Here is a 19,926-nt window from a genome sequence, read left to right on the forward strand (position 1 = left end):
CGAAATACCTTGCAGATTTTTGGAGCAAAGTTCAGCCGAAGCCGGCTGTGTTTTCATTGATCTTGTTGGCCGGCTAACGCTGCTTCTCATAAATATGCTCAGCATAAGTCTCCGTTTACTGGCGAGGCTGGTTAGATGAATTGAAGGGGCCAACTCTGATTTTCAGTGAAAAATATAAAGCTGGTGGGTTTTGCGGTTCATAAAGCCGCAGACATGTGTTTTCCATCAGGCTCTACTGTCTGACACCTGACATTGGACAGTCCACATAAGTTAATGTGAAGACAAACAAATGGTAGTGGGATAAAAATGGCTGTCAGCTGAATTCAAAGCTTGCTGACACAAGCAGAATCGTATGAAGCTAATGTCAGGTTAGCACTAAAGTATAGCAAACTGAGCCATGTGTATGAAGATCTTACCTGGTCTGGTTTGATTTGTGGAAATCCATGAGTATTGCCAGGTCTGGACCAATTTAACATTTTATAATGTAGCAAGATGACAAAGTAAATGACATTTGATGGAGCAAAAGCAGAAGTCAAATGAATTGCTTTTCTCCAGTTCCATATTCCTATACTGTTTTCATCAGTAAAGGCAATTATCTTCTCGTTTTGATATGAGAACAGCAACACATAAATGTAGATTGATTATTCACAAAAGAAAAAATTAAAATGTCCTCTATATGACAAATAGTTTTCCTTTTTTTTATATACACATACATGATCCAACTCTTAAGATTCATGCTAAACTTTTTCCTATTTTCTGTAGTATAGGGAAATGTCAGAACATTTCTGATGTTTTAATTATTTGGCTCGCATAACAATGGTGACCACACAGCAGTAAAATATTTTTATTAGTGACAGATTTTTGTCATTTTGTCCAACCATCTCTTTTTCTTTTTGGGAGAATATACCTTCTTTCTGTTCCAGTGGCAGTGTTCTCCAAGACAGAAAGTTCCAACCCATGCAGAAAAAGAAATATTTTGGTGAGAGTTCTACTATAAAAGATTAGGACATGTTGGGGCAATAACAGACACTCCCTAATGGTAGCTAAAAGGTAAAAATAGTAGGAATGCCATTGGAAAAAATCCAGCACAGCTGAGTGACCACCACCCCTGTGAACTATTGTGTGGGGGTGTGTACTGCTCAGATTTCAAAGTTCCCATAGACATGGAACAGATATAAATGTTTGTTGGTCATCTGATGTCTGTCATCATCCCTTTACCTGCATGTATCACTCACAGATTCTGCACATGTATTGACTCAGCAGTTTTTTTAATAATATAAATATTCATCTTTAGGTGATTTGATATGTGACGATGAATATGATATCCTGGATCTGGGTGATAGCCAGGCAAATAGCCCTTTTAGTAAAAGTTGTAAGAAATTGTAGGCTGCATGTTTGGATGTACTACATTTGAACTTTCTATATAATGTGATTTTTTTCCCCCTCTCAATGCTTCACTGTAAATAACTGGACACTCCCAAAGATAAAGTTTCAAAAAGAGGAGAAATATGTGGCTGGGATTAGTTGAGGATTAAGTAGTATGCATCAGGGGTGGGTGGCCTGGGGACACGTAGTTTTTTCTCTCTGATTCTAATGAGACATAATTTGATCACTGCAACTTATATTAACACAAATATTCAGCTTAGCTGCCTCATCATGTTCATTACCATTTCTTTCACCATATTTATCTTTCATACTAAGATCACAAAAAAGAGGTTCTTATAAAACCAGTATATTATTGGTATTATTGTTGTCTTCCAATGCTGCTCCAACACCATCTAGTAAATCTTCATTATTGTGCAATAGTGCTAATACCAAAATGGCAATATCACAGTTTTAGATCAAGTCTGATAATAATAATAATAATAATAAAAGTCTGCCAGTTCACTGCTTTTCTGGACCTTGATAGCACAACCTTCTTTACTTCTGACAGGTCTTACTTTGTTGTAGGAAACATTATCCACCAACATGAAATTTCATCAGGGATGGGTGACACCAAAAATGTACATGACGATAACCCAGATATGTTAAGGCAATCTTAGAGGATATGGGCAGGGATTCTTGGGTGAGCCTCTCTACCAGGCTATTGGGAACTTGTACCAAACTTGTGAATAATATCAAAATACACAAAAATTGTAATGTGTGGGTTTTTTTAGCATTTGACAGGTTAAGTACAGAAGTTTGGTTAGTTAAATTAATTATTAAGATAAAACAGTGGGATATCAGATATGTGTCAAACAAAATGGGTTACCAACCTGAAAGTATTAATGGTTCACAATGAGATAGACAAATGAAGGTTTTTTTGGCATGCAGAAATGTATTTTTGTAATGTTGTTGTTGGTTAGTTAAAGCTTTAAGGATCATAGTTTAGTCTTTCTAATCATCCAGTGTTACCATTGTTAATCCTGTTGTGTATAACCACAATTCCTGGATACTTTATAATAAAAATAAAATTATTTTGGTCTATATCTCACATAAACTTTTCATTATTTTAGGACTTACCTATTTTCCCTCTATTCTAGTAATGAATCACCAACATCAACAACAGATGACTTCTAGCCCAGCCATGTCCCAACAGACTCACCCTTCCCAAAGTCATCAAGGAGCATTGATCAATCTCCCAAATGCCCTCACTGCTCAGCAACAGCAACAACAGAAGCTTAGACTTCAGAGGATCCAGATGGAAAGAGAGCGGATCAGAATGCGGCAAGAAGAGCTGATGAGACAGGTAATCACACAGGAGAGCATTGTGAATTCTCATTCTTTATCTTGTGACATTCCCACCAGCTCTGTTCCACTTTAACACTGACCTCTCTCACTTTTTCTCGTTGTGTAAACGACCCCTTTGATAACCTCATTTCACCTTGTGGTAGAAACATCCTTGATCAAACAAAAATGTGATTTATGTGATCATGTGATCATGATGTCAAATAACCAACAGCCCTGCAAAGGTTTTCAGAAGTGAAACCGCTTGTAGGTACTAGTTGATATACAGCTATATGTTTTCAATCTGTAAACTTTTAGGAAGTCAGTAACTTTTGTCATTAGTATAGTGATTACTTTTCCTAAAATTTCCATTAGCTTGTGACTTGTGATTTGCTCTGTTAACTAGTGGCTTTTCATTCTGCTTTTCAGCTGCAGACATTCTTTTAGTCCCAGGCATGTGTTCAAAGACAGGAACTGTCAAAGTAATTTACAACATTTTTAGTTCACCAATCACAGATCCTTTAGTTAAGTGCAGACAGATGCACTTTTGTTTGTGTTCTTTCTCTCTGCCATATGAATACATACACAGATCCATGTTATTGAAAGGATAGAATGCATGGGATAATGTAATGTCATGTTATGGTAAAAAAAGCCTTTGGCATCCAATACATCTCTGTATAAAAAAAGAAGCCTTGCCGGGGAGGGGGCACAGCTTCACAGCACTGCACCTTTGGCATGCTGAATTATTTGTTGATTGACATTTTTACCATATATTTCTGGTCCTTCTTCTTCCATTCCTTCCCTATAATGTCTGTTTTAGCTGGACTCTCAAGATTATCTCAACAAAATATAAAAATTTGGAGGTTTGCTAGCTTGCTCATGGATGTAAAAATCTGTTGTATTTTGTCTGTAAAATAAAACCTTAACAAAAAGAATCTAAAATAACAAAAGAAAAAACATGCAACATTTTCAAGTATTCATCTTTGTTACATTGTGAAAGTTGGCCAGAAAGAAGAAAACAGAAGATGGTTTCACCCTGTGCTCAGTCTGAGATACAGAGATTGTGAGTCTGGATACCGAAATACAGTTAGGAAAGAGGAGTAATAAGTAGGGTGTGGAGCTAAATATTTACCTGTGCTACTTATAAATTTCACTCCCAACTTGCATTTGTTATTTAGGCATGCAAATTAATTAGCATGTTACCAATTTTACTAGTAAATATATAAAGTTCCTGGTTTATATATTTCATGAACAATGTCATCATCAAGGCCACATCATCATGTTGTTAGAAGAAACTTTATAGTTTTTAAATATTTGTTACCCTAATTTCCCAACGTGAAAAAATCCCCACATATTGAAAGTCACATTGCACAGACTCCACTGCTTTACTTCTAACACCACTAATATTATTCTTCCATTGTAATTCTTATCTTTAAAAAATACACAGAACCATAGTCTGTCAGTGTAGAACAGCTATGGATAAATTCCTTTTAACAATATGTTCTAATAGAAGTAAACCAGTAAGTGTAAATGGGCAACATCTCAAGTTTATGAAAAGTCAATGATGTACTTGTGAGGTTTTAACCCAAATAGAGGTAATTGGAGCAAGACACACCTAAAAGTGTACCAGTCTTAACACTTAATGATCTAGACAACTACGCAAAGAGCGTCCTCAATGCTTCAAATCTGGGTGCTGGTTGATTTCCAGATGCAACCAACCATTAGAAATGGGTCACTCAACCCAGGTACTCAACTGGTGATAAAAGACAGTTTTCTGGTTAATTAATGATAATACCCACTTTTAGGCATCATAGTTAATTGTAAAGGTTTAAACCGACTGCTGTGTTCACTTTAACAATAATCCTACCACAAAACTGCTACAAACTGGGCTAAATAACACAAAAACATTGAAAAGAAAATATAAAAATCTTACTCTATACCCGCTACTTGGAATTTCTGTAAAGTTTGGCATGATTTAAAGTTGGTATTTTGGAAGGTAGTAATTTAGAAATAAATAATTACAAATCACTTTTGAAACGTGTTTACTGCTTAGTTACAATGCTAAGTTGATGTGACTCATCCAGGTATTGTTTATGATAATCACTCAGTGTAGGGAAGAGCTGAGTAATAACAAGCACATGTAAACCTCAACTTCGCCTAAATCAGGAAGAAAAGGGGAGTGTGCTTATCTCTCAGTAGCAGTTAGTTTCAGTTATAGATCTTGTCATCAGTGACCTTCTATCTAAGGACATTCTTAATAACTGATATCGAAGCCCAGGGAGGGCCTGGCACTACTTTATTGAGAGTTGGTACCATTATTTTTTGTTACAAGCTACTTACAATTCTTAAATATTATTTAGGAATAAAGGTCCTTTAGATGTCATGGGACCATGATAATACCTACTGGCAAAGTCAAGTGGTCATTCAATTCTGTTAATTTCTTTGTTAACCTAAGCTTAAGAACCTAAGATTAATAAACTTAATATTATTGGAAATTTTGTTCATAAAGAGTGAGTATATCAGACCTAATAAAATAAAGAGTATCATCTGTATTTATTTTTATTCCTATTATTATTATTATTATAATAATAATAATAATAATAATAATAATAATAATAATAATTAATATTATTTATATTCTATAGTGCCATCACCTTCTCTGGTGCTTACTTATCACTAATCCATTTTTTTGGCAAGTTTTGAATCTTTCCAAGCCTTCCATAGTGCTTGACCTTGATCTACATCTTTAGCATAGGCCAAGAGCCACACAGTTTGAGGTAAAATAGCCCTTCTTTGGCTTTCTGAATCTTTTTCAACTGTCCTAAAGGCATTAAGGAAACAAGTGAGAGCACTGTCTTTTCTTAGCCCATGAATAGTTCCTAATAATTTATGTACTGTAGATGTGATTTGATTCACACTGGGCACTGCACCTTCACCAGTGATGCCAACTTGGAATTCCATGCTACCCCAAGCCACCTTAAAGTACAAGAAATTATGATCCAGTTGAGTACCTGATTGCTTTTTGCATGTGGTTTAACGTACAAATCCAGTTTATTATTGATTTTATTGAGGCCAATGATGTATGTATAATATAGTAATTGTTATTCACAAATAAAAATTACATAAAGTGAAACCCATGACAGTTTTCAGCCTTCAGGATAAAGTGCTCCTTGCTGTGATGACTTTATTTGAAATAAATTCATTGTCCCCCAGTTAATCCTTCACTCCTGCCTTATTATCCTTAGTGCAACCTTCTTCTGGGGGAAATGCTGAGTTAGTACTGTGGGTGGTTGCCAGGTAACTGGAATGAGGCGGAAGGGCCCGAGTGAACGGCTGTGGAATTCCTTTGGCAGGTCTTGCCATTCTCTTTTTAACCTGACAGCAGTTACTAGACAGCTTTCCAAATATTCCAGACCTGACAGCTGCTGTGATGAGAGCAGGCACACCCAGCTTAGAGAAAATACCAGTTTCTGGGAGTTATCCTATCTGCGTTTGGGGTTTCTTAAATAAAACCTAAAAACCCCCTGTGGAAGAGCTAATAAATTACAGTAAAGGACAGTGGTAAAGTGTATTTTTCTATGTGTACTCCAATGCTGATCATGGATTAACACCAGTCTCAAATATATAGGGGATTTCCACACTTTTCCACAATTTCCTCAAGTTGACTTAGATCCATTTGTCTAAAACTACAACAATGACCTTCTTTATATCCTCTATTATTAGGAAAGCCAGTAGAAACCCATGTTGTTTTGCTGATTTCCTGGGAACTTGGTAGCTATAAGTAGTACATTTCTTCTCTTTAAAGGGTAAGAACCCTTTTTTAATGAAAACTCGTAATAAGAGACAGCTTCCTTTGTTGATCTTTGAAACTTTTGGTTGCTTGGCTTTCATTCTGATCTCAACATGATGATAGGTTTTAATACTGACTCAGAACAGGTATGAAGAGCAAGTGTAACGGCTTAATGCTCTACATCCTTAATCATTTTAAAAAAGTTAACCTACATATATAGGTAATGTTTACTTTAAAGTGTACATGAGAGTAAAAAATTGATGTCCGTTCTACTGCATGCTTAAACTTTATGTCTGAGATCCCAGTCTTTTTATGCATAGACAACTTCTTTGGCATTACCAAATACTATATTAGGTCAAGCATTTCTTAAGTAAACAATGGCTACATACCTGACATAGCCTTAGAGATATCTTCTACATTTTTAGCTCAGAGAAACCTATGAAATATTTGTTTCGGTCCTGGGGAACCCCTGCTAATAATAGGTAATATGATGTGAGTGGGAGAAATTCCCGTTACTGTGGTGATCAGAATATCACCCCCATAGACATCTAAAAAGAACATTGGTGTAAGGCCACAGGTTCTATCAAATGGCTTTAGATCTGCAGGCACTAATAGACGTGAAGTCAGCTCAGGGAACCACCTGCAACACCTTAATGTATCCTGCTTGAGAATGGCTGGTTGGAAAATCAAAGTACAGATCGAGGTTAGCAAATCATCTAGTGAGAATTTACCTGATCAGCATATACATTGTATAGTATTATGATTTAACAAATAAGTAGAACATTTATTTTGATATACAGTATAAAAGAAACATTAGAAATGGGGTTCAAAGTTTCAAAATCCAAGAACAGCAGATCTCAGATTATTGATTGACAATGTCCATCATTCATGGCCTACAGCATGATAAAAATTTACACCTAAATCCATGTTCATAAATTACCCCTGGTATCTTTAATTTGCAGCACGAAAAATTTGAAAGGCACTTCTACATGATGAAACAAAAATGAATCCCAGCTGCCAAAGAGCCTAAAATAGAAGCCTAAAACATGTTTGAACTTGTAAAGACCCCAGTGGATTTTTATCTAAGACACTCACAAAGTAAATTCAAGACATTCCCTGAGCCTGCTCGACTATATCAATTTTAAAGCCACAGCAACAGAAACTATTGCAATGACTGAGCTAGCGTGTGTATGAATAGTTTTTTAGTTTATTTACTACCTAATGCCATAATTATGGATTAAAGGTGTGTTATTTCACCAATGTCAATTTAAAGAAAAAAACTGTTGCAGTGTTATAAAATACTTTATAGATTATAGAGAATACTTAATAGATTATTGTGTATTTTCCTTCTTACAAAATATAAAAGATTATTTAGCTGGCGGGTAATGACTAGTCATACAGTATTTATTGCCTATCGTGCTACTTTTTGAAGATGTGTGCAGAATGCTGTGTCTATACATGCTTGGATAAACTAGAGGAACGCTCCATACGTACAGCATCATTGTTACACCAAATACTACCCATACCAAAACAAATTCGATCAGATTAGGTAGCTGTGGGATTTTTTCATCCATGATAGTAACCTATTGTGAAAACCAGCTACCCCTATTCTTTAGGTAATATTTGAAAATGCCATATGGGCAGTCCTGGGCTGACCATGATGCATTTTATTTTATTCAGACTAGTAAAGATTGGAGGAACTTTTATTACAGTTGATTCATTTCATCTCCCAAACCACTGCAAATTAACCAAAAATATAGCAATGTTAAGCAGCATAAAAAGTTATGCTTGATGCAATAATGCCATCAAAATGTAAAATTTCACTTTTGACTTAATTTATCCCACAGCAAAAATTTGAATGTTACAATTTTATAAAATATTAGCTTTAAGGTAGCTTGTGGATGAATTTTAGTTTTATTTGATGAAAAAACAATCTTGTGTATGGCCATCCTCAATACATGAGTTGGGCATTTGAAATCCCCCAGACACAAGGGGCGCAGAGATGGGATTAAAGTTGCAAGCATAGCTCTATAAAGAGGGATCAAATGGAGGAGGAGTACCAGCTTGTCAGTAACAACAAAAATAGTTTTTTCTGGTATTCCCCACATAATATGCAGGTTTGGCATGGATTAATTAAAGACCACCAGGTGTGCAGTGTGACCACATCCTATAAATGGCTGGTCATAGAAGAATGCTGTAGTAAATAAACTAGTAAACTAGTCTTTTTCATATAACAACCATAGGAACCTATATAGAAATTTTTGATCTTACAGCAATTTATTAGGCGTGTCAGTAATTTGTGTCTGCTTCATCTGTTCCATTCAGCTGTAGCTCCATAAAGTCTGTTAATACAGGTGCTTTAGGCATTTGCTTTTATTGTTATTTAAAGCTGCTCATCTCTCTATGTTGGGTATATGGGACAGCTGATGTCATCGGAGCAGAACAAACAGTGGCCAACTGCCATCCGTACTTAACTTAGAAAAGTGCAAAATTTAGGATGTGGCATCTGTTATGGTGGCCTGTCAGTCAGTACTTTGGAGTACCTCCTTTGACAGAAGGCACAGCTTCCAAACATTCTTCATAGAAAGCTAGCTGCCTTTCCATAAATGCTTTAGGAAGTTTTTCTTTCTACTTCAAGCTTTGATCAGGGCACTTACAGAAACACATAACCAACAGCTGATTCTGCAGTCCAAGGAATTGACATCAAATAATCAATAAAATCTTCCCATGATATCTACGTTTATTTAAAAAAATATTAATGCAGCCCTTTATTGTCATATAATGAATGTATTTTTATGGCAGTGTATAGGTGCCATACAGGTAGGTCAGTTGCCTAGCCTGCTTTAGCACTGCAAGTCCAGTCACTCCTATTGCTACCACTCTGTGGGAACTGCTGTGAAGTCTACAAGTCAACTCTAAAAATCCACTCTAGACACTGTTGGCTTGGGATATGTTCCCTTAAGTATAATATTAACAAATGCTATCCGCTGACAAATCTCCCTCTATTCAATCGGCAAGTCCTGGGCTTCGTTACATCTAGTTTTTGTTTTTGTTTTTTGTGTGGAGTTCAGTTTATGTCATGGAATAAATATAGTTTGAATAAAAGTGACTTTCCACCTGGAACTCTAAATAGCATAATGACGTCAATTAACTGCACACCAACTAGTGACAACATGAGTTAGCAACACGTGCAATATATCTCTCATGCTATAGTTCCTTCCTCCCATCATATGAGTCATGTCTCTTCCTTATTATACACAATTATACTTTGCTGCCTCATACCCACCCATTGGCTCCAGGTTATTGGGACGTGTGGAAACAACCTAATTATTACATTTAATTTATATGAAGGTTAATAATGGAAGTGTATTTACAGATTACTAATGAAAACAATATGGCTTCCAGCCATTCAGTCATCTGTAGGCAGCTTTGCTGCTTTACTGTATCTAGCAGATGTCATTAAAAAAAGTTTTTTTTTATTATTATTATTATTATTATTAATAAACAGGATTTATATAGGGCCAACAAATTACGCACCCCTGTACATTAAATAGGGATTGCAAATGACAGACTAATACAGACAGTGATACAGGAGGAGAGGACCCTGCCCGGAAGAGCTTACAATCTAGTAGGTGAGGGAATTTCACACGCAATAGGATGGGAGATATGTAGTGGTGCTTTCAATTGACAGAAGAAGACGGGTAGGCAAGTTTGAAAAAATGGGTTTTGAGTGCTCTTTTAAATGAGCAGAAAGTAGGAGCAAGCCGAATAGGACGAGGAAGCCCATTCCAGAGAGTTGGGGCAGCTCTAGAGAAGTCTTGTATCCGTGCGTGTGATGAGGTTATGAGTGAGGAAGTCATTAGAAGGTCATTGGAGGAGCGGAGAGAGCGGCAGGGGGAGTATTTTTTAACCATGTCAGAAATGTAAGAAGGACAATAACTGTGTAGGGATTTGAAGGCAAAGCACAGGAGCTTAAGTTTAATTCTAAGGTGAAATGGAAGCCAATGGAGAGAACTGCAAAGAGATGCAGCGGAAGAGGGGTGGAGGAAGAATGGATGAGTCTGGCTGCAGCATTCATAATAGATTGTAGAGGAGAGAGTCGGGTTAGTGGAATACCAGCGAGAAGGATGGTACAGTAGTCCAGACGGGAGATGATAGGAGCATGTACAAGGAGTTTGATGGTCTCAGGGGACAGGTAGGGGCGGATTTTGGAGATGTTGCGTAGGTGAAAGTGACAGGACCTGGAAATGTTCTGAATATGGGGGGTAAATGAGAGGGCCGAGTCAAAGGTGACACCAAGACAACGTGCCTGAGGGGAGGGCCGAATAACAGTGTTGTTAACGATTAGATATATGTTGGGGGGGGGATTTGGAATTTGAGGGGGGGGATGATGATGAGTTCTGTTTTATCCAGGTTGAGTTTCAGGAATTGGTCAGACATCCATGATGAGATGGCTGACAGTCAGCATGAGACCTTATCCAGGACTGAGGGAGACAGGTCAGGGGTGGACAGATAAATTTGAGTGTCATCAGCATACAGGTGGTACTGTAAGCCAAAGGAGGATATGAGACTACCGAGAGAGGAGATGTACAGAGAAAAGAGAACCGGTCCAAGGACTGACCCTTGGGGAACACCAACAGGGAGGAGAGTGGGTGAGGAGGAGTTACCATTGAAAGAAACTTGAAAGGAGCAGTCAGACAGATAGGAAGCAAACCAAGAGAGAGCAGTGTCACTGATACCAATGGAGCGCATGATTTGTATTAGAAGGGGATGATCAACAGTGTCAAAAGCAGAGGAAAGATCAAGGAGAAGGAGCAGGGAAAAGTTGCCTAGAGACTTAGCTCTGACGAGGTCATTGGCCACTTTAGTAAGGACTGTTTCAGTGGAGTGGGCAGCTCTAAAACCAGACTGGAGGGGTCAAGGAGAGAGTTGGTGCTCAGGTAATGGGTGAGTCTTTTGTAGACAAGGCGTTCAAGAAGTTTGGAGACATATGGGAGAAGGGAGATAGGACGGTAGTTGGAGGGTAGGGAGGGGTCCAGTGAGGATTTCTTTAGGATAGGGAGAATTATGGCATGTTTAAAAGCTGAGGGGTATTTACCAGTAGAAAGGGAGAGGTTGAATAGTTCGGTGAGGGCAGGGGCCAGGGTAGAGGAATGGGCACGGAGTATATCAGAGGGAATTGGGTCAAGTGGACATGTAGTAGACGGAGATGATGAGAGAAGAGTTAGGACTTCGTCCAGAGTAACAGGGCTGAGGGAGGCCAGTGATGATTTACAGGTGGAAGGGGTGGATATGGTTGGGGTGGCTTAGTCACCCATCAAGTTAAATATAGTTTTTTAAAAACTGTCAATTATTTCTTCATTTATGCAAATGTTCTGTTTTGAGAAATCTTGCACATGAGCTCATTTCTTCTCATTTTTGTCTTTTACTTAGGAAGCTGCACTGTGTCGACAACTTCCCATGGAGTCTGAGTCCCTCCCCACTGTTCAGACCCCAGTGAACCCTCCTACCATGACCCAAGATATAAGATCTATCACAAACAATGGCTCCGACCCTTTCCTCAACAGGCAAGTTACAAATATGTAAATACTTTACAAATACTACACAGAAGAAATATAGTGCAACTTAAAATGTTAATTTAGGAAGCATTGGTTAAAGAAAACATAATGCTGCTAGTAGCTATAAAGTGCAGTGGTGTCTGCACATACTAAATTGTGATCCAACACTTCTTCATTGTGGTGAAGCTTGCTCACCCATTCATCCTCCCACACATTCCTGTTGGCCAGTGAAGCTGTCCACCACAATGTCGGGCCAAAAGCAATTGTTTGAGGGTGGGAGGAAGCTGGCAAGTCCCAGCATTACCAAAAAGTGTTGGATCTTTGCCTGTCTTGGCTCAGCATGCAGGTAAAGGAGAGGATATTCAAACTTATTCATGGTCCTCCATGTCTTGAGTTTGAAATTTCTCCTTTATTCTGTTTCTTAATATTAAAGAAAGTGTAATTTGTAAAACAGAGACATGTTTTTAAGTCAGTTATCTTTATCAATATGTGTTCACCTACCTGCTCACAGAAACCCATGGCTTTTGACTGTAATCATAATAAATAAAATATATTAGGCTACTAAATATTTTTGTTCAACATAGATAGCATTCTTACAAGATATTTACCCTACAGTAAAATAGAGGGTGCCAAAATGTTTAACATTTGTATTTAAATTGCCTATTCAGGTTTTGCTTTCAGTATTTTAGGGCTATATACATGTTGGCAGCTTCTCTCATGGAATGGCTATTAACAATTGCTAATATACTGATGAACATTGGTCTACAAGGGTTATCAGACACCAATGCTGTCAAAAGCATAAATTGCTATCCTAATGAAAGCCATGTTTTCTAAGTGATCTAAAAATTCAATACTGATTTACCACTTACAAATGATTCTTGAAGTTTTTGAACTTTCAGACTATAGTTTGTGAGAGTTAAATAATTTAGATGTTTATTTTTAATGGGGTATTGTATGATGTATTGCAAGAGAAGGTGACTTCCATGTTTCTATTTCTTTTTATAGTGGCCCATACCACTCTAGAGAACAAAGCACAGACAGTGGCCTCGGCCTTGGATGTTATAGCATACCAACTACACCTGAAGATTTTCTCAGTAATATGGATGAAATGGACACAGGTATGACATAGCCCCCGTTAAAATATATGTACTGTACTGTAGATTCAAACCTTACTTAATTATAGCATATGTCACTACAGTATCCATTATATTCAGGAAAAACAGCTAAGTCTTGTGCAACCATCTAAAGCAGAAGGATCCAAGTTCAGATTTCCTTTCCTGGAGTTTCTGAGGTTGAGTTTCTGGGCCTGATTTATGAAGGCTCTCCAAAGCTGGAGAAGATACTTTCATCTGTAAGGCTGGATGATCCAGCAAACCTGAAATGGATTTGGTCAAGGATTCAACACATATGCTAACAAATAGCAATCCATTCCAGGTTTGCTGGATTACCCAGCTTTACTAAAGTATATATATCCTGTCCAGCCTTGGATAGCTTTCATGAATCAGGCCCTATGTCTCTGAATCCTATATGCACATACTAAAACGCTCCCTTGATATTCTTGGGTTTATTTTGGGTTTCAGAATTCCATTTGCTGAGAATGAAGCTGATAATGGGATGTATGGAGCAAGTTCTGTGTTTTGAAAGTAAAACTTTTTTTTTAAAAGCTCCAACACGCTTTCACAATCAGTCTCTAATATATATGAACAACTTAAGGCTACAGATGTTCTCCTGTGAAATATTGTCCCATACTAATTTCTATATTTCCCTCTCTATTTTTCCCTACAGGTGAAATTCTTGGTCAGCCAGCCCTTAATCTGAACCCCCAAACACGTTTCCCTGATTTCCTTGATGCTCTTCCGGGTACTAATGTTGACCTTGGGACACTAGAATCCGAAGATTTGATCCCAAGTTTAAATGACGTGGAATGCGTGCTAAACAAAAATGACACCTACCTCACCTGGCTGTAAATTGCTTATGCCCTGGCTGTGTTGTTTCTCCAATAACCTAGCTTTATTGTATTTCTTATATGGAAATGTACGATGAGCCTCAGAAACAATTTGTATCCATGTGTTGCCATACTGACTCATCTGCATTAATAGAGCTAAACAAGTCTTTGTCTGAATTCATATATATATGTTTTATCAGAATGCATATTTTATTTTTCCATATTGCATCACCTTGCCAGAGCTGTGATTATGTACACATCTGTGGCATACCAAGGTGAAGCCGTCTACAGGTCACATTTCTGTATTTAGATCTGTTAAAGTCTTTAATTTTGAGGAACGCAGATTATTAACTGCAAGCAGAGAATCAAATACAGCTGTGTAGTATGCAGTATACATACAACTTATTTATACCCTTAGAGCCTAACACATTTAATCTTTTTAATATAAGCTTTTAAAATCATTGTGATATTAGAAAATTTGTGCTGGAAATGGAATAACAAGTTGTTTTATTTTTTTTTTTTGTGTTTTTTTTTTTTTTTTTTTTTTTTTTTTTTTAAGCCAAGCTACCTAGAATTCTTTAATTTGTTTTTACTTTCTTCCCCTTTTTTTTCTTTTACATAAGCACAAACACTATATATGTCTAGAGTTGTTCAGTATATTACTGTATAGATTTTAGGAAAAACTACAAACATGCTTCCAACTGAGAGTAGCATAGTGTTCAATAATCGTTCAACACTACAATATTGTAACATTGACCAGTTTGGTACTAACTACCACTTTTTTTTCTTTTCAAATGATGTGATTTTTTTACTGGTATTTTTTAATGCATATTCAATGTTATTGTTTATTTTATTAAGCACTATTTTTTTTAACTAACTGTAACTGATAAATTCAGTCGTTTTTTATAACACAACCATATCTCTGACATTATCAAAGGGAGTATTTTACATAAAAAAACTGAATATTGCCATGAGTGGGTTATGGAAATCAGAGAGTATTGACAAGGTAAACAATCAGTATGTATCTGATGTATATTGGAACCCACTTTACCTTTTTTGTCTATGATTTTTGTAAAGTAAAAAAAAAACATATATACTATTTTTACTGACTTGCTATTCCATTGGTGGTATATTAATGTTTAGCCACTATTGGAGTGCAAGATCTGTTTGCAGTATATCCTATATTACATTGGAATTATTGGACTGAATAAGCATTGAAGACACCAGTTAATCAGTTTAGTTGTAAATGCAGATGAAGTCCTAAAATCCATGAAATATATTTGAAGCAATATAATATTTATATCAAAAGACTAAGCTTTATTTTATAACTCTTTTGAGTAAACAGAATTTTTAAAGGCATTATTGATCTCTTGGTGTAACTTTTTTAATCCACAAGAGATATTCTTTGCACTTACTTTGGGTATACAGACTTTTCTCCCTCTGTAGGGTTTTGCAGTTTGCCTGTTTATGTGGCAGGACAAACCTTCTGGGTTTTTTGGGCAGATGAAGAATATCAAACATCTTAGATGTACAATGGCTGGAAAATGGAGGACTTGGAGGAGGCTATAGTGACATGGGTGCTGAATGAGACAAAGGTGGAGGAACAGTAACTACCACTGATATATATTGGTAGACTTTGTTTTTTATTCATTGATCTTCCTTCTTGCAATATTCTAAAAAATGAGCTACTATATTTCATAACAACATATGGGGAGCATATAGGCATTATAAAGGAAGGCAATAATAGACATGTTTTGGAAGATCTTTTCACCCTTAATACAAAGAAGCAGTCATTTGTTTGTTGGCTAAGAAAAACACATATCTACCCAATTGTGAAATTAGAAATAAACTAGTGACATCGCCAGGGTTATGTCTTAAGAAACCTATTGATCTTACTGTCTTTGACTCCATTCTTCTTTTCTGTCTATGTTTAAGCCAAGAAAGATTTTTTCCTTCATGACATGTAGGTCTTACTTGCATATCTGATGACATAAAACGTGATTTGTTGACAGACTATAATTGCAAATGGGTACTTCACCTTTTTATATTCTGATTTGAGGTAGTGCCCACCATGTTCCTAATAAGAAAGTGGGATAGGAAGTTAGGATGTGTGATCAAGCAACGTGAATATTTTTAGGCAATATGTAACACACAGTGAGGTTGATTTGGTGCTGTATGTTCCCTCACAAACATTTGTCAGTCTGCAGCTGTTATAAGATGTATAGAAGGAATGGAGTTGGTCACAAGAAGCATGTAAGAAAAGGAACTCTTTACATTGGTTTATTTCCTTGGATCTTTAGCAAGTATTGGGTAGGCCACATGTACACTTTATTTTTTACATCAATGCAATTTGTAAGAAGTATCAAAGTTTAAGGAGATAGTATAGTTAAAATTGAAAAGTTTATTTCAGTTTCTTACCATATATTGTTAGAACTAAAGCAGTGTTTTCAAAGTATACTTGTGGTAATTTGAAGGTGATAAATTTACTGTTATATCACGTAGATTGCAGGAGCGTTTTGCAGCGGCTAGATTTAGTATTAAGATTATGAGATAGTTTAAACAGTTGCTTTTGGAAAGTGGGGTGCAAGTCATAAACCAGCTGGACTTATTGGCTTGGAAAATAAATCCTGGTCATCTAGGTTGACATAGTCATAGTTGTTAGAAGTCTTTTGTATTAAATATTTGCTACATTTTCTAACCTATCACTTATTTCTTTGCTTTATCTTTATTTCTACCAGGATGAGTTTTTACAGCATGCTGCATGTAGTTTAAGCAGTATAAATTTAGGAGGTTGAAATTGATAGGAAAGTTACCAGGGTCAATACCGATGAATTACGCGGGAGCTGAAGCATTTATAGTCGTGCAATATGAGATGTCCGAAAATAAGTCTGAGATCATTTACAGTATGCTTGGCTTAGGCTTAAATGCAGTCCAATCTGCTTCCTGCTGTACACCAAAACCAGGACAGATGATTCTGCCTTGACTACAACTCAACAACACATAAGTCAAACAGCAACCAAGGAAATGCCACACTGCATCAATGTAATCAGGGAGAAAAGTAACAGCAGCTTATTGACCTCTGATTGCACTACTTTATCTTTAATGATGGTATTATTTAAGGGCAACATAATTCTTCAAAGATTAGTTTGCTTTGTTTTGCAATGCTAATGAAGCAATCTCAAACAGATATCCTAACCATAAATCACTGACTGCCCTATATTGTATAAAACAGGGCAGTAAAATCAGATAGACCCATTAGTAATGTAGCAGGACATGTATAAATCACTTTATTTTATGAATTACAGCACTTGGGTAATGACACCTTTGGGGTGGGCAGTGTTGTGCTGTAATTAAATGCAACCAATGGGATATTGGCCTTTACTGGTCTGACCAGGCTAAGCTGCTGAAAGATCATAAATGGTTGGTTAGAATGGGTAACTGCATACTCTGTGATATCATATGAAAGTCTCTGAGTTTGAAAAATATTTGGGTTTGTTGAAAGGTGGCTACAAGAACGTTCCTCCTTTCAAAGTATCATTGACCAAAAGTTCTCAAATCCAATGTTACAAAGACTTTAAAGATTTTCTATTCTTTTTTTTTTTTTTTGTAAAACTGTGAGTTATATTTTGTTTACATGCACTATCCTACAATATATAGGTGCCTGCCTAGGATCAAACCTAATGATTCACAAAGGATGCAGTTTCAAAGAAGGTGACATAAAACAAAACATCAGAAAGGATACCTTCTAGATGGAGATTACTTGAGCAGAAGTACTGTACAGGACTTACGTACTTTATGTTTTATACATACTTATGTCTCAGCTACATATGAATAAGAATGAGTAATAATCTTTCATAGCTTCTGTATGAACAAATCAGCAAATAAACACAGAAACAAAACTACTGGAGGACATAAAAAGGAACAGAGAGGCCAGGGCCGCAACATTTGGAAACAGTAGTTCAATTATCAAATGAATGACTTTGTTGGCATTGCAGGTGAGCTCCAGTTGAATAAAGTCTTATTCAGTAAGCCAAGGCAAAAAGATTATCGTCAAAAATGATAAAGTACAGTATTCAATAGCAAGCTATCAGATTTCAGGTTTCTGATGTCTGGTCAGTGAAACCTATTCCATTGCTGTTGCTTACTGGAGTGTGCACTTTGCTTTGTGTCCTGTTAAGCAAGCCCAAAGAAGACCAATACATATTTTATGGGTGTATAGAACAAAATATATAAATGCCTCTGGAAGGGTAGAGTGGACACTATTAGCACTATTGTCATGTTTCTATGAATATGTGTGCTAGGCAGATGTTCTATTTTACTTTATTTAATATAATTAGAACAATGAAGTTGTGAAGTAAAGGGGTACCCTGACCCAAGGCTTTTTCTTAATAAGATGGCATTAAGGGAAATGATGTGCCACAATGCATTGAAACTAGTTTCAGGCTAAAAATTTTAACCATCGGCGTTTGCATTGATTCTATTGCATGATTAGCTTAACATTTAAGTCACGGCAAATTTACTTTTAAAGTAGAATTGCTAATTTAGAAAATACATTAATTACTATTAAATGATCTCATAACACCTGATCAGCTATTTTAGCTGTAAAAGGTTTGAGCCATTGTATTGTATATCTTGTTCATATATAACAATACTGTGATTTAAAAGTATACTTTTAATGCAATAATGAACCCAAAGTCAAACTAAAACAACAGCAGATACTACCTTTCACTTTTAACAGATTAGCAATTTTTAGCAATTTAAATGGTTGCTGTTGGTTTTCTTTAACAAACAGACCCATGTTATTGTAACTAACCTTCCCCCAATGTAAAATGTGCTTATGTAAGTAGGCATATGGTAAACACTATTGTCTTCATCCTGAAACCTTGTGCTGATTGACACTAAGTTCCTTTTTTTTGTTTTTGTTTTTTCAAATTCAAGTTTTAGCTGCATGGATTTCAAATTTTATTTCTGTAATATAAATGTAGACACTACACTTATGCAACATTGTGTTGTGATATGCTACATATTTATATGTACTTTGTAATCAATGTGCCTCTCCTCCCCCTGAATGTTCTGCATATGAATGTATGCTTCCTATGAAACCAAGAGAAGCATAGATGGATCTTATAAATGCACATTGTACCTTTTGCCTTTGTTTATGCCATCTTATTGAATTTAATAGCCGACTTTGCTTCTTTGTTTGGGCAACTATGCAATAAACCCTCCAGAAGTTACTCTGTGTGTCTAGTTATTATAAAACATTTTTATTACTGATAACTGTATCATTCAAAACTGTTGAAGAAGCCTATATACTTGGGGTCTGGTCTTTATTAGATAAAGAATACCTTAAAAAAATCGAAAAAAATAAATAAATATATATATATATATATATATATATAGAATACCGAAATCTGATTTCCTTCTAAAAACAAAATGTCTTAATTTTCTCATTGATTTGCAAATCATTATTTTCAATTAATTAAAACCTCAATTGAAAAGTATCAAACCATCTTACCATAACATTTTCTTGACTTTCCAAACTTGCCCCTTGCTACTGTTGTGGATAATTCACATGATCAGTCCATCCAGCTGATTGTATGGATTTAAAACTATACGAGTACGTATATATATTGTGACATGACAAAAGGAGTCGTCTTTGTTGGAAGGTATATTTCTCCATGTTTCTTCTCCTATGGGAGAGATTAACCAGCAAGATGTCTGCTGGGATTCCAGACCTGGGTTTGCATGTCACCCAGAGGTGTTCTGATCCAGGCCAGAGTTTGGTTCTGACAGGCCTTGTCAGAAGGGGGGAAGCTGCCTGTGAGAGCCATTGTGTACTAGATGTGAGTAAAGGTTGCTGGAACATTTTGAGTCGGGTTGGCTGGGTTAGCCCTCCAACTGGTAGAGAGGAATCTGCCTACTGTATA

General features: G+C 36.4%; 1 protein-coding gene across 2 annotated transcripts in view; it reads left to right on the forward strand.

The window, feature by feature from the left end:
* Positions 1-19,233, forward strand: part of WWTR1 (WW domain containing transcription regulator 1) — a 76,329-nt gene extending 57,096 nt beyond the window's left edge. For both annotated transcript variants that reach the window (XM_072407883.1, XM_072407882.1), the window contains exons 3-6: positions 2,523-2,728; positions 11,930-12,063; positions 13,060-13,172; positions 13,840-19,233. In XM_072407883.1, the coding sequence (XP_072263984.1) occupies positions 2,523-2,728; positions 11,930-12,063; positions 13,060-13,172; positions 13,840-14,021 (635 nt within the window). In that variant the 3' untranslated portion in view covers positions 14,022-19,233. The remainder of the gene's footprint in view (positions 1-2,522; positions 2,729-11,929; positions 12,064-13,059; positions 13,173-13,839) is intronic.
* The last annotated feature ends 693 nt before the right edge of the window (positions 19,234-19,926 follow it).

This window comes from Pyxicephalus adspersus, chromosome 4, assembly GCF_032062135.1.
Source record: "Pyxicephalus adspersus chromosome 4, UCB_Pads_2.0, whole genome shotgun sequence".
In the NCBI taxonomy this organism is placed as follows: domain Eukaryota; kingdom Metazoa; phylum Chordata; class Amphibia; order Anura; family Pyxicephalidae; genus Pyxicephalus; species Pyxicephalus adspersus.